This window comes from Triturus cristatus, chromosome 8 (assembly GCF_964204655.1).
Source record: "Triturus cristatus chromosome 8, aTriCri1.1, whole genome shotgun sequence".
Lineage (NCBI taxonomy): Eukaryota > Metazoa > Chordata > Amphibia > Caudata > Salamandridae > Triturus > Triturus cristatus.
In genome coordinates this window covers 1,327,309,375-1,327,329,289 of record NC_140591.1, presented here as the reverse complement: position 1 = coordinate 1,327,329,289, position 19,915 = coordinate 1,327,309,375, and the positions used below count along the sequence as shown (strand labels likewise).

The 19,915-nt window shown below is 44.5% G+C and overlaps 1 protein-coding gene across 3 annotated transcripts in view; it reads right to left on the bottom strand.

Moving 5' to 3' along the window:
• The window catches only part of USP25 (ubiquitin specific peptidase 25), a 439,609-nt gene that overhangs the window by 230,735 nt on the left and 188,959 nt on the right, over positions 1 to 19,915 (bottom strand). For all 3 annotated transcript variants that reach the window (XM_085623051.1, XM_085623052.1, XM_085623053.1), the window contains exons 11-12: positions 12,630 to 12,757; positions 12,451 to 12,546 (exon numbers count right to left, since the gene is read on the bottom strand). In XM_085623051.1, coding sequence (XP_085479177.1) covers positions 12,451 to 12,546; positions 12,630 to 12,757 — 224 coding nt within the window. The remainder of the gene's footprint in view (positions 1 to 12,450; positions 12,547 to 12,629; positions 12,758 to 19,915) is intronic.

Below are 19,915 nucleotides of genomic sequence, written 5' to 3'. Positions count from 1 at the left end.
AATCATACGTCCAGGGCCTTCCGGCTCCAAAGAGGAACCCGGCAGGGCTGCCCGTTCTCGCCGCTAATATTCTCTCACGCTTGAGCCACTGGCGGCATGGATTCGGCGGGACATCATGGTAAGAGGGTTGCAATGGGCACCGGACTTGGTAGATAAAATATCACTCTATGCAGATGATATCCTACTCTATCTGGCCTCCCCCTATCGGTTCATCAGGGTGGTATTAGACATATTTACCAATTTTGGTAAGTATCCGGATACGCCATCAACTGGACCAAATCCATATTATATATGCTCCATGGGAGGGTCCCTCCCCTCCCGGCTGATTGTAAGCTGGAGGTGGCAGAAGATGGTTTTCGATACTTGGGAATATATGTTACGGCGAGCCCGGCTTTGTTTTACTACAATAATCTGCCCCCCCCACTGGCCCGGCTGAAGTCTGATGTCGAGCATTGGCGGTCCCTGCCACTCTCCCTGGTGTGCCGAGCTGCCCTCTTCAAAATGCTTGCTCTCCCACGTTTCCTATAAGTCCTTCAAAACTGCCCCAACAAAGTTCCAGATGCCTATTTTACGGCGGTGGAGGGCGAGATCGGTACTTTATTATGGAACGGAGGAGGCCCCAGGATATCGATGAGAAAGCTTACCAAAGGGTGGTACGATGGCGGTATAGCCCTGCCAGACCTGAAATTATATTACTGGGCCTCGCAGTTGGTAGTGGTAAATCATTGGATATACCAACCCCCCCCACGACCCAGCGTTCATATTAGATAACTACCAAACGGGGCGTGCAGGCTATCTGGGAGCGCTCTAATCCAAAGGCAGGAAACCGACATTTATGGGCCCAATGGCCCATACAGTCTGTATTTGGCGCCGAGCGAACTCTCACCTGGGATGGGCGAATACCCTCACCAAGGCGGCACCACTATGGCAAGCCCAAGGACTCGGTACCCTTTGTCTCCAGCCAGGGTTCAACAAATGGGACCTGATTGGCATCTCAAAGGGCAGTGATCTGATACGAAACTGTGCCATCCTCAGTTTTGAGGAACTTCAGGGAACCTACCACATGGCGCAAAGTGAGCTATTTCGCTACCTTCAGGTTCGACATGCCCTCCGGACGGCGTTTACTGACGTGCATAACATTCCAGACGTTTCACCCCTGGAGGACAGACTCTTAGATGGCCAACTGCAATCGAAGGCCATCTCCCTGACGTACAAAAAGCTTTGCAATAACCTCCCTGATACATTCGAGGGGCTTCGAGAGAAGTTGCAACAGGACATAGGACCCCTTGAGGAAGAGGACTGGATGGAGGCACTGATGTCTCCTAGACGGGCGGCGATTATCCTTAGATACCGACTGATCCAACTACGGATTCTCCATAGGTCCTATATGACAGGGGTGGTCCTAGCACGAATAGGGGCCAAGGAAGATTCACTGTGTAGCAGGGGATGTCGGCAGGAGACCACGTTCTATCATATGGTCTGGGAATGCCCTGCGATCAAACCAATTTGGGAGGGGGCGGCGACTAAGCTTCAAACCGCGATGGGGAAAACATTGACCCTCACGCCTCGGATAGGCCTACTTAATATATGGGAAGCCATAGACCTCGCTGAGATCGAGCAGCAGATGGTAACGCTGGGCTTCACTTTGATCAAGCGAGAGATAGCACACCAATGGGAGGCTGTTTGGGCACCATCCATAAGAGTGTGGGTACAGGAGCTCGACAGATGCATGATAGCTGAAAAAGAAGTGTTTATCATTAGAGGGTGCCCTAGAAAGTGGGAAAAGAAATGGAAGGCGTGGAATAGCTATAGAGGGTCCCTATGCACATCCCCGTTGGTAGACCTGACATTAAGACGGAAGGAACTCAGAGAAGTGTTAACATTGTGAATGCAATCTTCTTTATGTTATTCATATTGGTGTGCTATGGTGCTGCGGACATAAATGTGAATATTTTTGTATACTTGACAAAATCAATAAAATGTTATTCCCCCCCCAAAAAAAATCTCCGCAAACACGCGGAAATATCGCGAAGATGCGGACGTTTTTTCCCCGGCCGTTCGCGGTATTTTCTGCGTGGTCGCGGCTCGCCAACTTACCCATGCGGTTGCTCGCGGGCGCGGCCATCTTGTTTTCACTTGTCTCTCGGTGCATGATCGCGAGAAGAAAGACGTGATCGCGCGACGAATGACGTTATTGCGGGCGCAAACTGTTGCGAGACAGCGCAAATGGCCACCAACAATCCAACATCTCGTGGAGAACGCGACCAGATCGGGAAAACTTGTCGCGAACGCGGGGATTCAGGTAAGGCGATCGCGAGCACTCGAGAACGTATTTTACAGCGCGAGCAAGCAAAAAATTGCCGGTAAAATGCGGATTGCGGAAATTGACATTTTCGCGCTCTCCGCAGAACGTGAAAATGTCAAATTATCGCAATTTCCGCGAGCGGAACGGAATTTTAGCCCAGGCCTATCTGCAATAACCTCTTGGAAATGCTACCTATGCTGCGGAGCCATCATTACAATTGTTGACTATTTTGATTCGACCCCACGTAGATTTCTGCTAGGAAACTCATTTTTTTTTGTTTTTTGTATGAGCTGTCACCGCAATCTTCATCATTGGAAGAGGGTTATATACATATTTAATTACCCTCCATCGTATCTTTCATATAAGTGGACGTACCCTGGAAAACTTGGCTCGTACATCGCTAATGGCTACATGACCTTGAAAAAGTGAAAGCTTTCAGCAGTTTTGACCCAAACTCTGATTGCTATTTAACTACTGATGCCAGTGATAAAGGACTGGGTGCTGTTTTATCGCAAAAGAAGCAGGATGGTTGTGAAAGTATAATTCTGTTTGCATCTAGATTCTTATCTCCCACTGAAAGTAAATACCCCATTATTGAAAGGGAGACTTTGGCCTGGGGTTTGGAACACTTTTGTGCTTTTGTTTGGGGGCAGACCTGTCACTATTCGCACTGATCACCGACCATTAGTAAGCAGGGGCGGCTGGTGACATTTGAAAGCGGGGGGGCGTAAAAGCTGTTGAGTGTTGCATCCCGTGCGAAGCGCACAAGCACGACTGTCATGAGGAGGGCTCGGGGAGGGGGGTTCTCCCCCCCCCCCCCCCATCCCGAGAATATTTTGAAAAAAGAGTGGAAAAATGGTGCATTTTCAAGCAAATTTCCAGCTTTCTCGCCATCAAGCTCCCCCTGTCCACTTTTTAGTTTACTTTCTTTGAGCCCTTCCTCTGATCTTTGTTTGCTTCTCTGCCCTTCTCCTTTCTTGCCTTATTTTCTTACTCCCTTCCTTTCCAGTTTACCTTCGTTCCATCGTATTTCCATTTTCTTGTCTCCCCTCCTCTATTTATTTTATTCCTTGCCCCTTTCCTTCCTCGCTCGTTCACACTTCCTCTCATCTCTGCATTTACATCTATAACAACATTTCCCTCTCTTCGCATCTCTTCTCTCTTCCTCTTGCGTGCTCCTCATTCTACTCGCTCGTAATTGCTTTCTTCCTTCCTCTTCATCTTATTGACCTTGTCCTACCCCATCTCACCCCTCTCTGTCTTGTAGTCTCTCACTTTTGCACTTCATACGCTCGTTTCTCTCCCCTGTCTTTTCTTTTGCCCCCCGCTTCACCATTCCTTTCTACATCCTTTTTTATCTCTACTCCGTTGTCCCCTTTTTCTCTGTTGTCACTATTGTTTTCACTTCCTGTCTCCCCTTTGCCTCCCCCGTTCTCTTCTCTCCCTCTTGCGGTTCATTACACTCTTACTCCCACGTCTTTTTCTGCGCCCTTTCCCTCCATCTGTCTCTGTTTGCTCTCCCCTTCTCTTGGGCGCATCCCCTCGCTTCGTACTTGACAGCAGGATTGGGAGCATTCCTCGTATTTAATTAGCTTTCTGTTATACTACTTAGTGTGTGTTGTGTGATGTTATGCTCTCTCGCTGTGCCGTCTGTACTCCTCCACGCTAGCAGCGCACTTCTTCCTAATATGCCTTGTGCCACACACACAGGCCCCTGTCCGACCACCACTGGAGGCGGGAAGGGGGCCTCACCCACCCCTCCATCTGCCCTAGGTCTGCCCCAAAGGGTGAGTCGCAGTCGCACACCCCCGTTCTCTTGTCCCGGGGGCAGGGTTTTATGTTAGTCAGATTTATTTCATTCTGTCAAAATGACAAAAGGGTATAGAAATGGAAAGGAAGCTCTGATATTTAGGATGGAAATTAACTAATCATTTAAAAAAAATGCATTTTCAGCCCGATAAAGATAGTGTCAGATTTTTCTGTAGAGGTATTTTGGGGGATAGAAACACTTGTAGATAACTACTTTTGTGTGTATTTTTTCAATTTAAATTGGGACTAGTGTGTAAGATAACAGAATGAAGCAAAAATACCCCAAATGGGAGCCCTCGTGCCTATGAGTTGGTCGATACCTCCTACCGGAAGCACCTCAGAGCAGGGACTGGCCCTGCCTGGCCTGGGCTCACCGAGGGTGCTGTTATTTTGCCTGTTGCTAGGGTGTGGACTGCACTTTTAAGAGCACATTCCTGGATCCTAATTGAGAATAAGTTGAAGAGTGGAGGTGGGGGCCGGGGTGTGGAGGGGAATTGTCTTGGAACTGTACAGTCGAACCTGGGTGCAAGGAGGGATCTTCGTGCTGTGACGGGAGGGGCTGGAGCAGTCCGGTGTATGAAGAAAGCATTTTTAGGCCAGAGCATGGACCGCCGGCTGGCTAGAGTGCTGGGTAAGTGCAAGTGAGGAGAGAGAGGGGTTCTTATGTGTAAGGGACTGGGCCTCAGTCGAAGGGCTCGGTGACGGTGTACTGTACAGTGTACACATTACAAAATACAAAAGCTTTAAGCCTCCACATTATAGTGAGTGATACATACTAGAGTCAAAACTTACTGACTCGCTGCTGGCTGCTGCACTGTGTCTCGTCTGCTCGTCGTGCTCGCTCCGACTCGGGACTCTCTCCGACCGTGACTTCTCGCACCTCGAGTGTGTCGTCTCGTGTGTGTCGTGTGGCAGGCACTGGCGCGGTGACGTGGTGCGCCGACAGCGTAGAGAGAGACTGAAATGACCAATCACTACTGCATGGCTTCACATTGCCGCAGTGTGATTGGCCATACCATACGTACGGCGCACCATGACTCACTCGACTGCTGCACTGCGCGCGCTGCGGTGAATAGACTCAGCCAACCCTGGCGCTGCATTACCAGCGCCACTGTGCCAGCAGCGCCAGAATTGGCTTAAGAGCAGGGTTAGTCCCTGCCCATAATGAGACCCGGGGGGCTGCGTTATGAGATGCACCCTCGGGTCCCAGTCACCACTGTAGTAGTCAAAGTTTCTAAGTGCCACACACACACACGTGTGCGCATGTTCGGGCCAGGATTCCAGAATAGAGCCCAAAACTTGACATGCGCATTGCGCACTGCTGTCTGCTGGACTGCTGCGCGCCGCTATTTCCACGTCAGCGGCAGCCCCGCCCCCACACACACACCCACAGACTGCGACGCGCACTCAGAGAAACTGAAAAGGACTTTCTGGCTGGATTGGAACGTAAATGCCCTTGCAGGAGTTTGCGTCCATTGGGGGCGTTGGGGCTGTTCCAGCTTAGTGGGGCAACGCCCCAACGGACGCACCGCCACTGATGCATACTGTTGAAAACCAGACATATGTTTGTAAGAGGATTAATGGGGTTACGAACTGAGGTTTTATTAACACTTTGTTAAAGGACTAGTCACAGCTGTGTTAAAGGACTAATACCGAAATGTGGCAAGAAAGAGGTTGCATGCTAATGTGTACTTGTGGCTCTTCTATGCCTCCAGACGGAACTACATTGTGCTGAATGCACAGGGAGGGGCATCAATCCTCCTGTAGAAGACAGGTCTAGTTGGCGAGCTCCTGTACAGAAGATCACATCCAGGTCTCCCGGGTACTGGGCAGACAGATGAAGAGAACATTAGGTAGAGATATCTGGAATCATCCATTTGACTGCATGTAATGGTTCTGCAGGCCCTAAGCACATACTTCTGTTTACAAGATTTTTTTCTTCTTTTTACTTATTTGCTTTGCCATTCATGACTTAGAATGGCAAACTGAAATATTTCTTTGGAGCTGTTGTAAAAGGCAAACAAAAAACCACGACCCGTTATTCAGTGTGCAACTGTCGTTTAAAAATCGTTTCTTAGAAATGTCTTAATTTGCAAACTGTATTGCCTTGTATTGCACAGTGTTCCTAGCTTCTGTATTATGCTACCGCTGAATGCTGTATTTTATCGCATGCTTTCTATAGTATAGTATTCTGTGTGTTTGTGATTGTGCTTGCCTTTGAAACTATTGTGGGTACTGTTGAGCACCACAAATAACAGACATTACAATTCCTGATAGGCCATATACAGGGGCAGACAAGAGAGAAAGCAGAGAGGTACTCCTGGGTTCTAACTAAACACTCCATCCTCAGAGCTCTTAATTGCAGTTGTGCATGAATGTGCAAAATTAACCGAATGGAGGCTACAGGCAGCATCTCCCCGGACTAGGGGCACAGCTAGCAGCATTAATGCTCTGTATCCTAGTGGCGTCCTGATCTTCACCCTGAAAGGATGTTTACATGGACTGTGTGGGAGAGGAGGGAAGAGCTATGATTATGTTATTTGAATTAATGCTTCAAAGTCTAACCCGAAGTAAGGGGCGCTGTGCAGTAAAAAACACTACAAATGATTTATCTCAACACTTACATCAGATACATAGGTCGAAGGAAGGTCGGCATTTATCAGCAAACATTTTCCCCGTGGCTAGAAAGATTATCAATGTTTAAAGAAGTGTCTTAACATTCTAAAACTTCAAAATAAATAAACAAAATGGATCTGTATTTTATGAAAATCTCTACAAAGTGCTCTCTAATGTACAGAGGTGAAGCAGATCGCACCAAAGTAACATGCATATAAATCCGAGGGCCAATTACGTGTGCCCTTTTACAAGTGCAAATTGTGCACCTGTTCATTAATGTCGAGTCTTGTGCAATGAATAATACTATGAAATGTGTATATGATTTCAAGCTGTAGACTGGGGAATGAGGGATAGGAAGCTGATTATGCGGTTTCCCTGGTCTCAAGGTGTGCAGAACAGGAATGTGAACTGATTTGCTGGAGGTTTCACCTGCCACACATCAGCTGGGCAAACAACCATGGGAGGCGCAATCTGCGTCTGCTTGTAATCCTGCTTCGGGGTCAAATTGGAGTTTACGGCTTAAATGCATCTGTTGCAATAAATGAATGATCCTCTGTAGAAAGATCACATAGGTTTTATGATGACATTTATTAGGAGATAATGGCCCCTGTTACTGGTTACAGATGTCATGTAAATGCCATATCAATGCCCACCAGGAGCAGCCTCCTGCTGCTCGGCATGCTCTCTCCAACTGATCTCTCAGGCATACATAAACATACTATGACATCACACACACAAGCTGAGCAGCAGGTATCATGGCAACTAGGGAGAGAATGCACTATATCCAACACAGGCGATACCACATTCTCCCACCCCCCTTAGAAATAATAAACATACATAATGGGTGTCTTTCAATCCTAGTACAAAACGTAAGCAACGGGTATCTCTCAACCCAAACTCAGCCCAAATTAGGGCATCTTGTGAACATATACAATAGGTCTCTTACAACCACATAACAGTCTCTTTCAACCACATACAAACGGTATGTAGTTTCTCTCTGCCTACAAACAGCAGGGAAAGGTATCTTTCAACCCTTGCTCGTCCCTAACTTAAAACAAACAGCAGTACAGTCATCACTTCTAACTATAGAAGTAGCGGTTTCTTTTTTTTCCAGCTTTCCAGCAGCATTTTCTCAACAAAACAAATTCAAAAATACCCTCTGCCGAAAATTAAACATGGCATCAATATATAAAATGCTCCTCCCGCATAACTGCATTTCCTCAAGAGCAGCTGAAGCACCCAAACTTCCTGCTGGAGCTCAAACATGGCAGTTACCAAGCATGCAGTCACTTGATATTCTGTCCCCAGTCCCGGTGAGCGACTCCTCACCCGAACATTGACAACACAGGATCCTTTACCTCAGGTTGCCTCCAGTTAAAATTCCAACGCAATCAAACACTCCAATTAATCCAACAGCAGAGTGTTGTGGATCACACGCTCCCTTGAATACTGGAGTACAACTGTCCAGTCGGGACACGCCCCTGCCAGAACAATCCTACACATCAATTAAGTAGGGACCGCGGAGTAATGAAGTCCTATGGCAAAATGCGGTTTCAAAATGGCCCACTCACGCTAGGGCCGGCACTCCGTCGGCGAGAAGGACGTGAGAGATCAGTTCGCCCTTTTACTGCCACCGGAAAAGACCTCTTGCTTGAGCTATGCCTGTGCTCTTGTGATCCCTTGGATTTTCCATACGCGCTAATACTGGTAAAATGGACTGGCGCTGCCACAAAAACACGCACCAAATCAACTTGAATAATGCCCTTGCACATGCCAATGACAAAGAATCTACCATTGCAGGCACGCGCTACTGAATACACGTACAAATTCACCATCGCTCTCCAAATGACGGCTCCTCCGTCTCCCACCAACGATCACACGAAGAGCTCCAATAGTCAAAGCAAAATGAAACCACAAAGTACCTCAGTTTTGGCACGTTATCTAGTACACTCCTTAAGATCATAGTATTTCAATCCTGTGCAGTGCGTCACTGGGTGCTAGACCACTCCTAACGAGTATGACTCATAAAATGAGTCTGAAGAATCCAACTCCACACCTCGTTGACTCCAGTATACAATCCTCAGTAAGGGGCTTACCAATGCGCCTTCAAAGTAAACAGGTTAACGCTTGAACGCCATCCTCAATTCATTTGACTGCAGGCTGTCTGATGTTGCAGACACCAATGGGGCTTCCAGGGCTTCCATCTTTCTTGCAGGCATTAACTTATTTCCTCTTAGTTTCACAAATAAATTCACTTAGTTTCTTGTAGACTTGACATCTTCACGCGTAGACTCGTTGCCATTGTTGCAATAAAAGAATGATCCTCTGTAGGCAGATCACGCAGTATTAAAGATGAAATTTATTAGGAGATAATAGTCTGTTACAGGTTACAGATGTCATGTAAATGATAGATCAATGCCCCACCAGGAGCAGCCTCCTGCTGCTCAGCCCGCTCTCTCCAACTGAGCTCTCAGGCATACATAAACATACTATGACATCACACACAGAGGCTGAGCAGCAGGTATCATGGCAACTAGGGAGAGAATGCATTATATCCAACACATGATATAACAGTATCTCATTTAAATTCAGGCTTGAGTGTTCAAATCTAAGGTGGCTACATGTGGAGGTTAGTGGAAGGCTCTTAACACATGTGCAGAAGACAGAAGTCCAGGAATAATGGACAAGCGGCAGGAGCTCAGCAACCTTTTTTTCCGAATGGTTCCTCCTCTGAACTTTCTATAGTGCTACGTCGGAATGAGCCCTTTGCTGACACTGTCAGTACCGGACCTGGTAATTCACCAGTGACCCGAAATACACATCTTGCAATGCTGGAGCAACCAAATGAACTCTGTAACATGGTTACAATGTTCATAAATACGAACAGCATATACGGGTGATTTCACCTAAAGTGACTGTGACAAGCTTGGGCTATACAACTACTCTTGGACAGCAAAAACTGCACGAAATTCAAAACCTTGGAGCCCCACACTTCCCTTGTCCATGACCTCAACAAGCTATTTCTGCATTATCTCACAAAGATGTAACTGCCGCGGCCTTTCACCCACTCCATTACAGTTCCATAGCAAACACCAACGCCTGTAGCTTTCAGAATCCATGCAAAGCCATCTCTTCCCTTCTACCAAGTACCACAAACTATTGAAATCCCCCACGCCTATGTACTCCTATACTTGTTGGGATGTGAAAGCTTTTAAATACAACACCACAACATCACCACCAAAGCCAGCTGGAAGACGTAGTTAGTAACCAGCTATTACAAGGCCCATCCAACCAGGGTTCCGTAGTCAGATATATTTAACATTAAGAAAACACAGGCAAAATCATTCAAAATGCACCAAGCCTATGTATTTCCTAACAAGCTAATATGTTACCAAAGATCACTCTGTAAGACTTATTACTAGGTCAAGCTTCATATTTACTCCAAACCCGAGAACTGGGGGTATGCTTGGCCCATTTAAAAATGAATATCAGTCCTCTCAGTTTGGGACCCACACTAGGTTCTGTGACTAAAGGGTGCAGCCCGATTCCTCTTTTTAGGGTTTAGTGGGGATCCCACTAATGAAGGGTTAAAGGCATACTTAAACAAGGTGTGTTTATTTGTGCTTCTTCCTCACAGTTTGGACTGGGTGATAAAGTCTTGCACTGCAGGGTCTGAGCAGTGAAGTGGGGTACAGTATGTTGGGACAGCAGTAACCAGAATAACTTGTGAAAGTTGCCAGCCCAGTTTAATTTCTCTGACCTTGTTTTCACAGAAGAATGGACTATGTGCAAGCCTGTAGAGGTGGTCTAGCTTAGGTGGAAGGAAGAACCACCATTGCTTCCACACTGTAAAATGAATGGTGGGAGAAGTTGCAGATTACATTTCAGGAGTACAGCTTTACCAGCACTCTTAGCAGAGAGCCAGTCAACTAGCCCTTCACTTTAAAAGGTCCCAGCAGTCGCCTTTAACTTACGTCAACAAGGATTGTGGTAGTACTCAAAGTTTCACTGGTGTTATCACAGATGTGTGCCTTTTGTAAGGCCCTACCGCACTGCGATAGACACAGCTGGCATTTTTGACTTGTTGCAATCATTGTTGTTGTAGTAAATAATGTTGTACTTTCAATAAGGTAATGGCTGTTCGTTTAAATAGTTTGAGCATGTCTATCTACACTGAGGTACTCTCCTGTCATCATAACCTTCCATTTTCATTAATGTTCTTGATAGAAAGTTAACCTTGTTAAGTGTTGCCGAGGTTGAAAGCTCTAGAAAAACTCAAAGGCTAAAACACAAAAGTGCATATTCCATCAAAGGAACAACACAATGGTGCAGACCACTGGCACCAGGAGGGACAAGTTTCAAAGATGCCAAAACAAGGAAGTAGATAAATCTTCACAGTCGTGGCCATTTATTAAGAGCCCACAGAATCAAGCACAATTCTCTAAGACATCAACACAGTTTATTATACCACTCAGACTAGGAAAAATGGGTTATCTGCGTTTCCCAGCAAAAAAAAATAAAAATCACCTTTGTTTGAGCTGCCTGTCTCTCCGGGCTGCAATGTGCTTAACAGGAAGCTTGTTGATCTCTCAGATCCTTTATAAACATAAGGGATTGCTCTATCAGATGTGAGCCCAGATTTGGGGGTGCAGCTAAGTCTATTAACTGTATGCTGCTGGATAGGGAAAGCACAATTCTGAGGTTTGACTGTTTGAGGATCTGGATAAGACAGGTTAGGGAATGTTTAATATGATTTGTAAGGGTTGTAATGATTTGCAAGTACTGAACGGCCTCCACATCTCTCTTTCTCTCCCTCTCTTTTTTTCTCTCTCTCTCTCTCTCTCTCTCGCAGAATTCAAGGAGGGACTCAAGACCTAGCTGTTCAACTGATCCACCCGCGTCAGCAGACCTCAGCGCCTGGATACCCTTGTGGGTGATTAGAAGTGCTTTACAAATCATTTTTGATTGATTGAAGTAGTTATCTAAATGTTAGCTAGAAGGCAATAAGCTTACAGTGCTGGAGTTGACTATCTGGAGAGTAAATCTAACGTTTGGAGTTTCTTTAAAAAATAAAAAAAAAGGCCATAATATGTTAATGGAATCTTTGCTCTGCAGGTGGTGTTATTTATTAAGTGCACATACTCTGAGGCTTCCTGAAACTACAGTCAGAGCAAAACAAAAAAGAAGTAAAAGACAAACCAATAAACAGCGACTAAAGATGAAAAATAGAAAGGCCTAGGCGTGTGAAGGATAAAGACGTAAGTAAACGAAACAAAAACTTTCAGAGCAGTCATTAAATCCCCCAAAAGAGTGTTGTTACTCAGATGCTGTGGGAGACCATCCAAAGTTTGGGAAAGGCTGTACTAGAGCGCGGCTGAGAAAATACAGCAGAGGCTGGTGGATTGGTAAGTGGATATTTTGTGACTGGCAAAGAGGTGGATCCCAGCAGAGCATGCATTGTATGCTCTCCATAGATTTAAAGAAAAAAAAAAAAAATCAGATTATTAAGAATAACAGCAGTTAAAACAGAAAATGCTATGTTAGGGTGAAACTTCTACGTCTCAAGTTTTAGGTGAAGGAGTGGCATGGAGCAAAGAAAGAGTAGAAAGCAGGGCCGCGCAGGAACGAGAAAAAGGGAACAGAATAGGAAACCATCAAATAAATCTTCTTATGCTACTGAGTTCTTCTATTATTACATTCGATGTAGCATTCGAATTTACCGTTCAAGTCTCTGCTGTAAAACTGTGAGCTGGTCCTTCAGCCGCTTAATTTCATCCCGTTTAATTCGAGTGATTTCTCGATTCCTGTGCATGTACCTGTTGGGAACAAAGAATCCTCTTGTGTTACACAGTATTGCCAAATGTCACATTAAAGGAAAGGGACATGGTTTACAGCCTACCTGTCCATGTACAGAACTGATGGGAACTCAAGCTTATGGTGGATCTTCTCTGGCCTTCCCAAAGCCTGATTAAACTCGAATCGGGAGAGCTCAAAGGTCAACACGGGGGGAAGTTCGGTGAACCAGTGCTAAGGGAAAGGTGGGGAAAAGTAATTCACAATTATTTGAATTTTTGTCAATACACCGAACGGGTTTTCATTTACTTCATCAGGTGAGAAAGAGTGGTAGCTATGGAGCAGTATGAAGATCACTTATTCTGACAAGCTATCAAAGTTACATCACACAGCCTTTGCAGCATACCACAATAAATGGAGGTCGAATTTAGTTAATCGAAACCAGCTAATTCAAAGAATGAGCAGCACAGAGAGGATCATGGGATCACTTCCTGGGCATACGAAAAAAGACAAAATATCACAGCGCATTTCATCATGAATAGCTGTGGTGAATGAACAGAAAAATAAAAAGGAGGGCTATGGTAAAGGTGAATTTTCAACATAAAATTAGCAACGTTGTTGTGTTTGATCTCATGCAGAAGAGTTTCTGATGTGAAATGTTTAGAGTTAAATAATAGACATTTTGTTCCAGATGGGGTGTATTTTGAAATTTTTAAAAGAACTAAGACGATGTCGACATCTGTGTTCTACCCAAAGTATGAGGTTTGTAAAAAATTATGTATGGTGGATTGTTTAAGAGAGTATGAGTGTAGAGTCGCGGAAAGGAGAAGAGATGGGGAATATCAATTGTTGATTTCATTTGTTAGTCCATTTAGGGCAGTTAGTACTGCTACGATTTCAAGATGGGTGAGATGTGGTATGAGTTTGGCAGGTGTTGATATTGGAAGATTCAAAGCACATTCAGTTAGAGGTGCTATGGCAAGTAAGTCTTGTTTGTATGGTGCAAGTTTGGAGAGTATCATGAAAGCGGCAGATTGGTCAAATGCAGATACATTTGCAAGACATTATGCAACTGGCACAAAGACACTAATGTTTTCAGAGTGAGTGGAGACCACACTGAATATATGACATATCTGCATAATGCACATGTGTCTAAAAACTGCCACAACTGTGGGCAGGGCGAACTGTTCACTCTAGAAGACACTCACATGCAAAGCTCAGGTGCAAGCTTCGGACACCTCTTGCAAAGACATGTATTAACAAGGTAACGCCTCCAAGAAACCAAACACCATCATCTAATCCTGAAGTCTGCACAAGCAGAACAGCTCAGACACTAATCCAGAGTGCAGTAGGGAAGATGAGAACACAACATCACCTGTGTGTGGGTACCACTGCTTGCAGAGGACACAGATACAACAGTATTGCCGGGAAGCTCTGCTGTGATATGGGATGTGGGACTGTAAAACGTGTGCCTCGAGCCATCTCGATATAAGGAGAAGGGTGGTGACAAAGGAAAAAGGCAAGAACCAGCTTGTGAAAGCCCAAAAAAATCAAATGGTTCCCAATTTATGACAGTGGAGAACCACTAAATGGTCTTAAACAGAAGGATTTTCCGGTAAAAGTCAAAAGACAGTCACTATAAGTCAGTATCTAGCATCTGAACTCAAGTTCTGCAGAGCTATGCATGTGAATAACACAAACATTAATGGGGGGAGGGTGGGGGCTAAACTAATACAATAGGTGCTGCTCACAGGAACAATGAGATACAATGAAGCCTTGGGAATTACTGCTGCAGAAATGTAACAAGGCCCTCACAGACGAAGAATGATGGCGAGAGGTGAGTTGAGGACGATTACCAAATGCTATCAAAATAGTGCTGTGCTACCTCGGGAAAATATGGTGGGAGGCCAAACCAAGATGAAAAGGCAAAACAAGCAGCCAGGCGGCAACAACTGCAGTTCCATCCAAGCAGCAGCTACTAACGATTGTGAGTGTCACCTACAATATCCAATAAGCAGATCAATACAAATCTGGTTACAAAATAAAGCCCAAACTCTTTCGTAGTGATGAAAGATCTGGTGTTAAACCGTGGACTGCTGATTTGCAAAATGCCCATCACATCTTTCTCCAAGTTTTAGGAACAGAACATATATATTGGACATTTTTAAACGCATTTTTCAGGGAAAACAACCCACAAACCATCTCTTGTATTAAAAGCTAGAGAGAAACACGGGCACCCAAATGAAACAGCTACTTAATCAGCAAATCAAGAAAACTGCGGTTTTTTTTTGCATGCTAAAGCATTATAGACTCAAACAGTTTGTAAATCCTGCCATCTAGTGGTTTCGTCAGAAAAGTTTACTCAAACAATCAGAGAAATTTGTACGTAGTGAGAAAGCGTTCGTTCTGCAATGAAGCCCTACCCGAGTGGGTGCATTGGCGCCGATTCACCTCTGCTAAGTGGGAGCTGTGTAACTTTGTATTATCTCTCTGACCTGTCATTCTCACCGGATGCTGTCTCTTTCTCACACCGCCTATCATAGACGTCTTCCTCACTGATCTTCTTATAATATATGTCTTCCCTCATCTGTCTTTCCCACCTATTCTGCTTACCTTAATTTCGCCTTTCTCCCATTTCTATTACTCCCTTGTCTTTCGCAGCTGTGTGTCAGAATACCCTCTACATATCGCTCACCTCCCCCCCCTCCTCTCCAGCTGTTTTTTCTAACCTGTGTCTCTCTCTCTCCAAACGGTGTAACCACTGTCCATCTTCATACTCAAATGTGACACTTTCTCACCTCTCTCCACTGCCTCCCTTCCGTCTCTCACGATCACTTTCTCACGTATCCGCCTACCCGACTCTCCAAGACGTCTTTCTAATCTGTCTCTTCATCGCGCCTGTCTCATAACAGCCTTCCCTTATCTCTGAGCTGTCTCTCACACAACATTGTATCTATCACGTCTCTCAACGCTTCCCTCCCACCGCTCCGCCTTCTCTCTTAACAGACTGTATCGGTATACTCCCGCCTGTCTGCCCACTCTCTCAGCCGCCTCCATCACTGGTCTTACCTGTCCAGCTCTGAACGGTGCATTTCCAACACGCTGTCACCTCCCGCCTCCTGCCTCTCCGTTCTCTATCACTCTATACCTTCTGTCACACAGTCTATCCCTCTGTCGTTCTTACTCATCTTTCTGATCTGTCTCTAGATCACATCTCTCATACTGTAATCATGTGTCTCTCGTGTTTCCCGCTTACTCTCAGCTGTTTCTATCACCTATCTGTGTTTATCTCCTATCACACTCACCTGACTTACTTTCTTTTACACTTTTATATTATCTCCTTCACACCGTTCTCTGATGTCTCTCTAACAACTCTGTCTCTCATGCACGCACACCCTCTCTTTGTCTTGTTCTCTCACCCTCCTCTCTGTGGTGTCCACTCCCTGCTCAAACGTTAGTTATTTTACCCTCACCCTCATTTCGCCTCATGTCCTGTTCCAGTTACCCCCTCTCTCCTGTGTTCCTTGCTCCCTCCACAGGTTCAGGGGCAGCAGGAGACGCATGGATGCCTTTTTACTGAGGTCTGCACTGCACCACTTGCAACAGTAAATGATTGGTTTGCTACTTTCCTCCGAGGCCGGGGGTCGCAGACCTCTGCGTCTTCCTTTTGTTGAAGTATTTGTTAGACAGAGTCGACGGGGAGTATTTACTTGACAGAGTCCTCCAAGCAAACACGCCCGTTCAAGCAGCTCTTCACCAACGTTCTACAGTGAGCTTCACCTGAAGGTTCCACATAGAGCGCGGGACATAACATTGGGGGAGAGGGGCAGGGGGGTGATAGAGATGGTAAGGAATATACCATTCTGGACATCAGTGATCACCACAGTGCACACTGAATGGGTGGAAATATTATTTTTCCGAGTGTCTGATGGAAGGCCTCTGCTCGTACTGTTAAAACATCCTATGGATCCTACTGACACATTGTTTTTTATTCTTTCATAGCTTCACAAACCTTTCATTAAACAGTACAGTGTCATCAAAAAACACATTTTCATTGTCTGCCTGTTCCTTAGACCCACCCGTGACTACTGAGGTAGTACACCGTTGTGGCTACATGCCTTGATCTTATTGTTTCTGGCCTTTTAACCCTTTGAATTCACATTTACCAAATTCTTCTGTATATAGGCACAATTACCGCATCCAACTCTTTTCAATGGGTCCTGCATTAGCATGCTAGAAGTGATGCAGTTCTGGTAATGGTCATGTTGGAAGGCACTGTGTAGTATCACAGCAAGCACGAGCTCTCAACTCCAACCCTCGTCTTGTTTACAGACATCCCAGGGTTGACACACGGTTAAGTCACTCCCTCTCACGAACAGGGGATATTCGGGCATTGGCTTGAACTCCTTTTCCACTGTTTTATCTGTTTTTGAACGCTAGTGAGACAGTCTATTCAAGACATTTGCTGTCCGAGCCCCTGATATCCTCGTAAGCATTGTTTTCACTCGCAGAAGCCTCGGTGGAATTTAACAAGCTTTTTCCTCTTCCACGAGGCAGCCAACACCTGGTCTCTTCCTGGTCATTTGGGAAATAACAGTTATAGAAACATTTCCAATTCCGGGAAAGAGACAATTGTAAACAGGCAATACTTCAACAGAGGCCCGATTTAGAGTTTGGTGGATGTGGGATATAATTTAGTATATACTCTAAAGAGATTGGATGGGGACATCCTCCCATACTTGGCATATGCCGGGCATCCACCAAACTATAAATCAGGTCCAGAGTTTTTACCACAGCCTTCGATAAAGTCAAACATATGTATTACCCGGATTACTTCCCTCAAAGGAGAATCTACCACAGATTACATTCTATCTTCTGAACTTCTTAAAATACGTTTATCTCAAGCTTTAAAGTCCTTACTCTAGAGAGTAAGCCTCTCCCCATCACAGGGAATCCTCCCAAATACATACAAAGGAAGACACATTTTTCAGATTTGAAGAAACCTTTTCGGTATTGATACTGATTGGCCTAAATTCAGACCCACCAATACGCTCCCTTATTAGACACAGTTCTAGAAAGAGTAGCCACCTCATACATACAGCGATATATGGATCACATCCAATTGACTACAGCAGTTTCAATGTAGAACATGTGCACTTTGCAATACCAAAATGGCTCCCTTACAACTTTCAACAAAGTGGGAGCTAGCAGAACAATTTAAAGAGGATGCAGTATGCTCTTTCCGACTAACTATGCATTTAGAAACCTGTTTACATTTCTAGGTTTCTTCAAGTAACTAGTGTAACTGACTGAACCTGCTAAATCTGATGCGGTCATGGTTTCAGCAAAAGGAATTTAAATCCTCTCCCACACCATGTGACATACTTCATCACTGAGCTTGCTCCGCAGGGAGGCAGAGTTCTGGTGTTCAAAGGGAGTGGTGGGGGGTTATGGTGCCAGTATGGAACGTGGGGTTTCTGGTCCACAGGAGGTTTCCCAACTAAGTTGTCCCTTAGTTTTGAGAAAATCACCCACCCATGCATCAGTGTTGCTTTATTCCTGTTCTAGCCAAAAGTAAACCCAAACTAGCACTTCCCAGGTGACTTCCAATGACCAAACAAAAAGTTTGAAATTGTATTCTTGCCTCCTTCTCACAAGTGTTTTACTAGGCTCTTTCCTAATGATTTGTGAACTTTTTTCTGATTTTACTAATACCTACACCAAGTCAGAGGTCTTCAAAATACATTTTTATTTTGGTTGAGACTAGTTTCCTACATAGTGGGGTACCATAATAAGTTACAACCTAACCGCTTTAGAAACGCTCAACCACTAAAAGGTGTTTTGGGTTCCCCACCGTCTCACAGCAGCGTTGCATGAAGGTAATCCATTAAAATGAAATCTAGAGGCATCAGCAAGTCTTTAAGTACCCAGGTGGTTAGTGATATAATCTCCCACAGGATAAAAGTCAGTCCTATTAGCTTTTCCTTTTTTGCTTTTTTAATCACTCAGCAGCCAACGACACAGTTAATAAATGAGCATTACATTCTATTTGTACTTAGAGTGTTGTATTTGTGGCTGAAGCCCCGCCCAGCTGTTAGTTTCTCTATGCACAGACTCCATTTATCCATTTGGGTAATATCGGTGTCCATCACATGGAGGATTCCCAAAGAGTTGATGTTGTCTGTTGTTCTCCAATGTTTACATTGAGCTGCGTTTGATTTGTCAGTCAGGGCTTCACAATCCACTAGTACACACAAGAAACGCAGTCTTAGCCTAATGTGTGGTCCACATTGGCAATGGTTAAGCAGTTAGAGGCTAAAAGGTGCTAGGCACATCTTAAACCCCCAAAAGCAATATTCATTTTATTTAGTCACAGAAAATGTGCATGCCATGTATGAGGTTAGTTATCTGCCCTGGAAAAAGACAAATAGTAGTCGTTTGCAATAAATCCACGCATGTCTGGCTTTTAAAAGATAAAGAAATATGAAACAGTACATTCAACCAGACAAATTCAGAACGACAGTGCAACCAATGGTTTAGGTGCAAAGTGGTATTAGCAATGCATGGTGTCTGGCTTATCAAAGAACACAGTGTTTTTGAAAACTACACTTCACACAGCTGCACATTTGATTTACAGAGCAAGAAAATTAATACAACTCCTATGCTGGTCCTCTGCACAAGCAGGCACGTCAGAGAGAGCTCCCCTGCCTCTGTGAGACGATTTGAGCTTTATATGCTTTTTCAAATAAATCAAAATTACACAAGTTAATGTAAAAAAGGGTCTTTAAAAACTGCATTGACTACATTACAGAGTTAAAAAAATAAAAAAAATAAAAAAGCTGTTGATGTGACACCATTAGTGCCAATTAGGTTATACCTGCAAGTAATTTCACCCATTATCCAAAGAGGGTGAAAGTAGAAAGCAAAACTGAGACCAGTTTAAATACATTTGGAGTCTAAATGACGATAATCTTACTTTTATAGTTTATATAGATTATAGTTAGCAGCTCTCAAAACAACCGGCTGACGTGTTTGTTTTTTGCTAACTTATTGTTTATTTGGGGTTTTGTTACATCTACAAAGTAGCTACGAGACAACATTGGTTGAATAGTCTAAGCATGTATGGTTGTGAAACTTGAAACTGTGGATTCATTGTAGTGACAAGTTAATAGTGTTACTTTAAATTTAAAAAAAATCAATTAACAAAATTATATTTAGAAAAGCAGAAAGCAAAAGTACTTTCAGACACGCAACATACTGTAATCTGCCAGACTGCCACTAGGTGGCAGTGATTGTATTCAATACAGATACATGAAGCAATCTGTGCGCCATGTCTTAAGTGTTACTGTTGGGGAAAAAAATAACTAAATAGGCCAAATATACACACGTCCG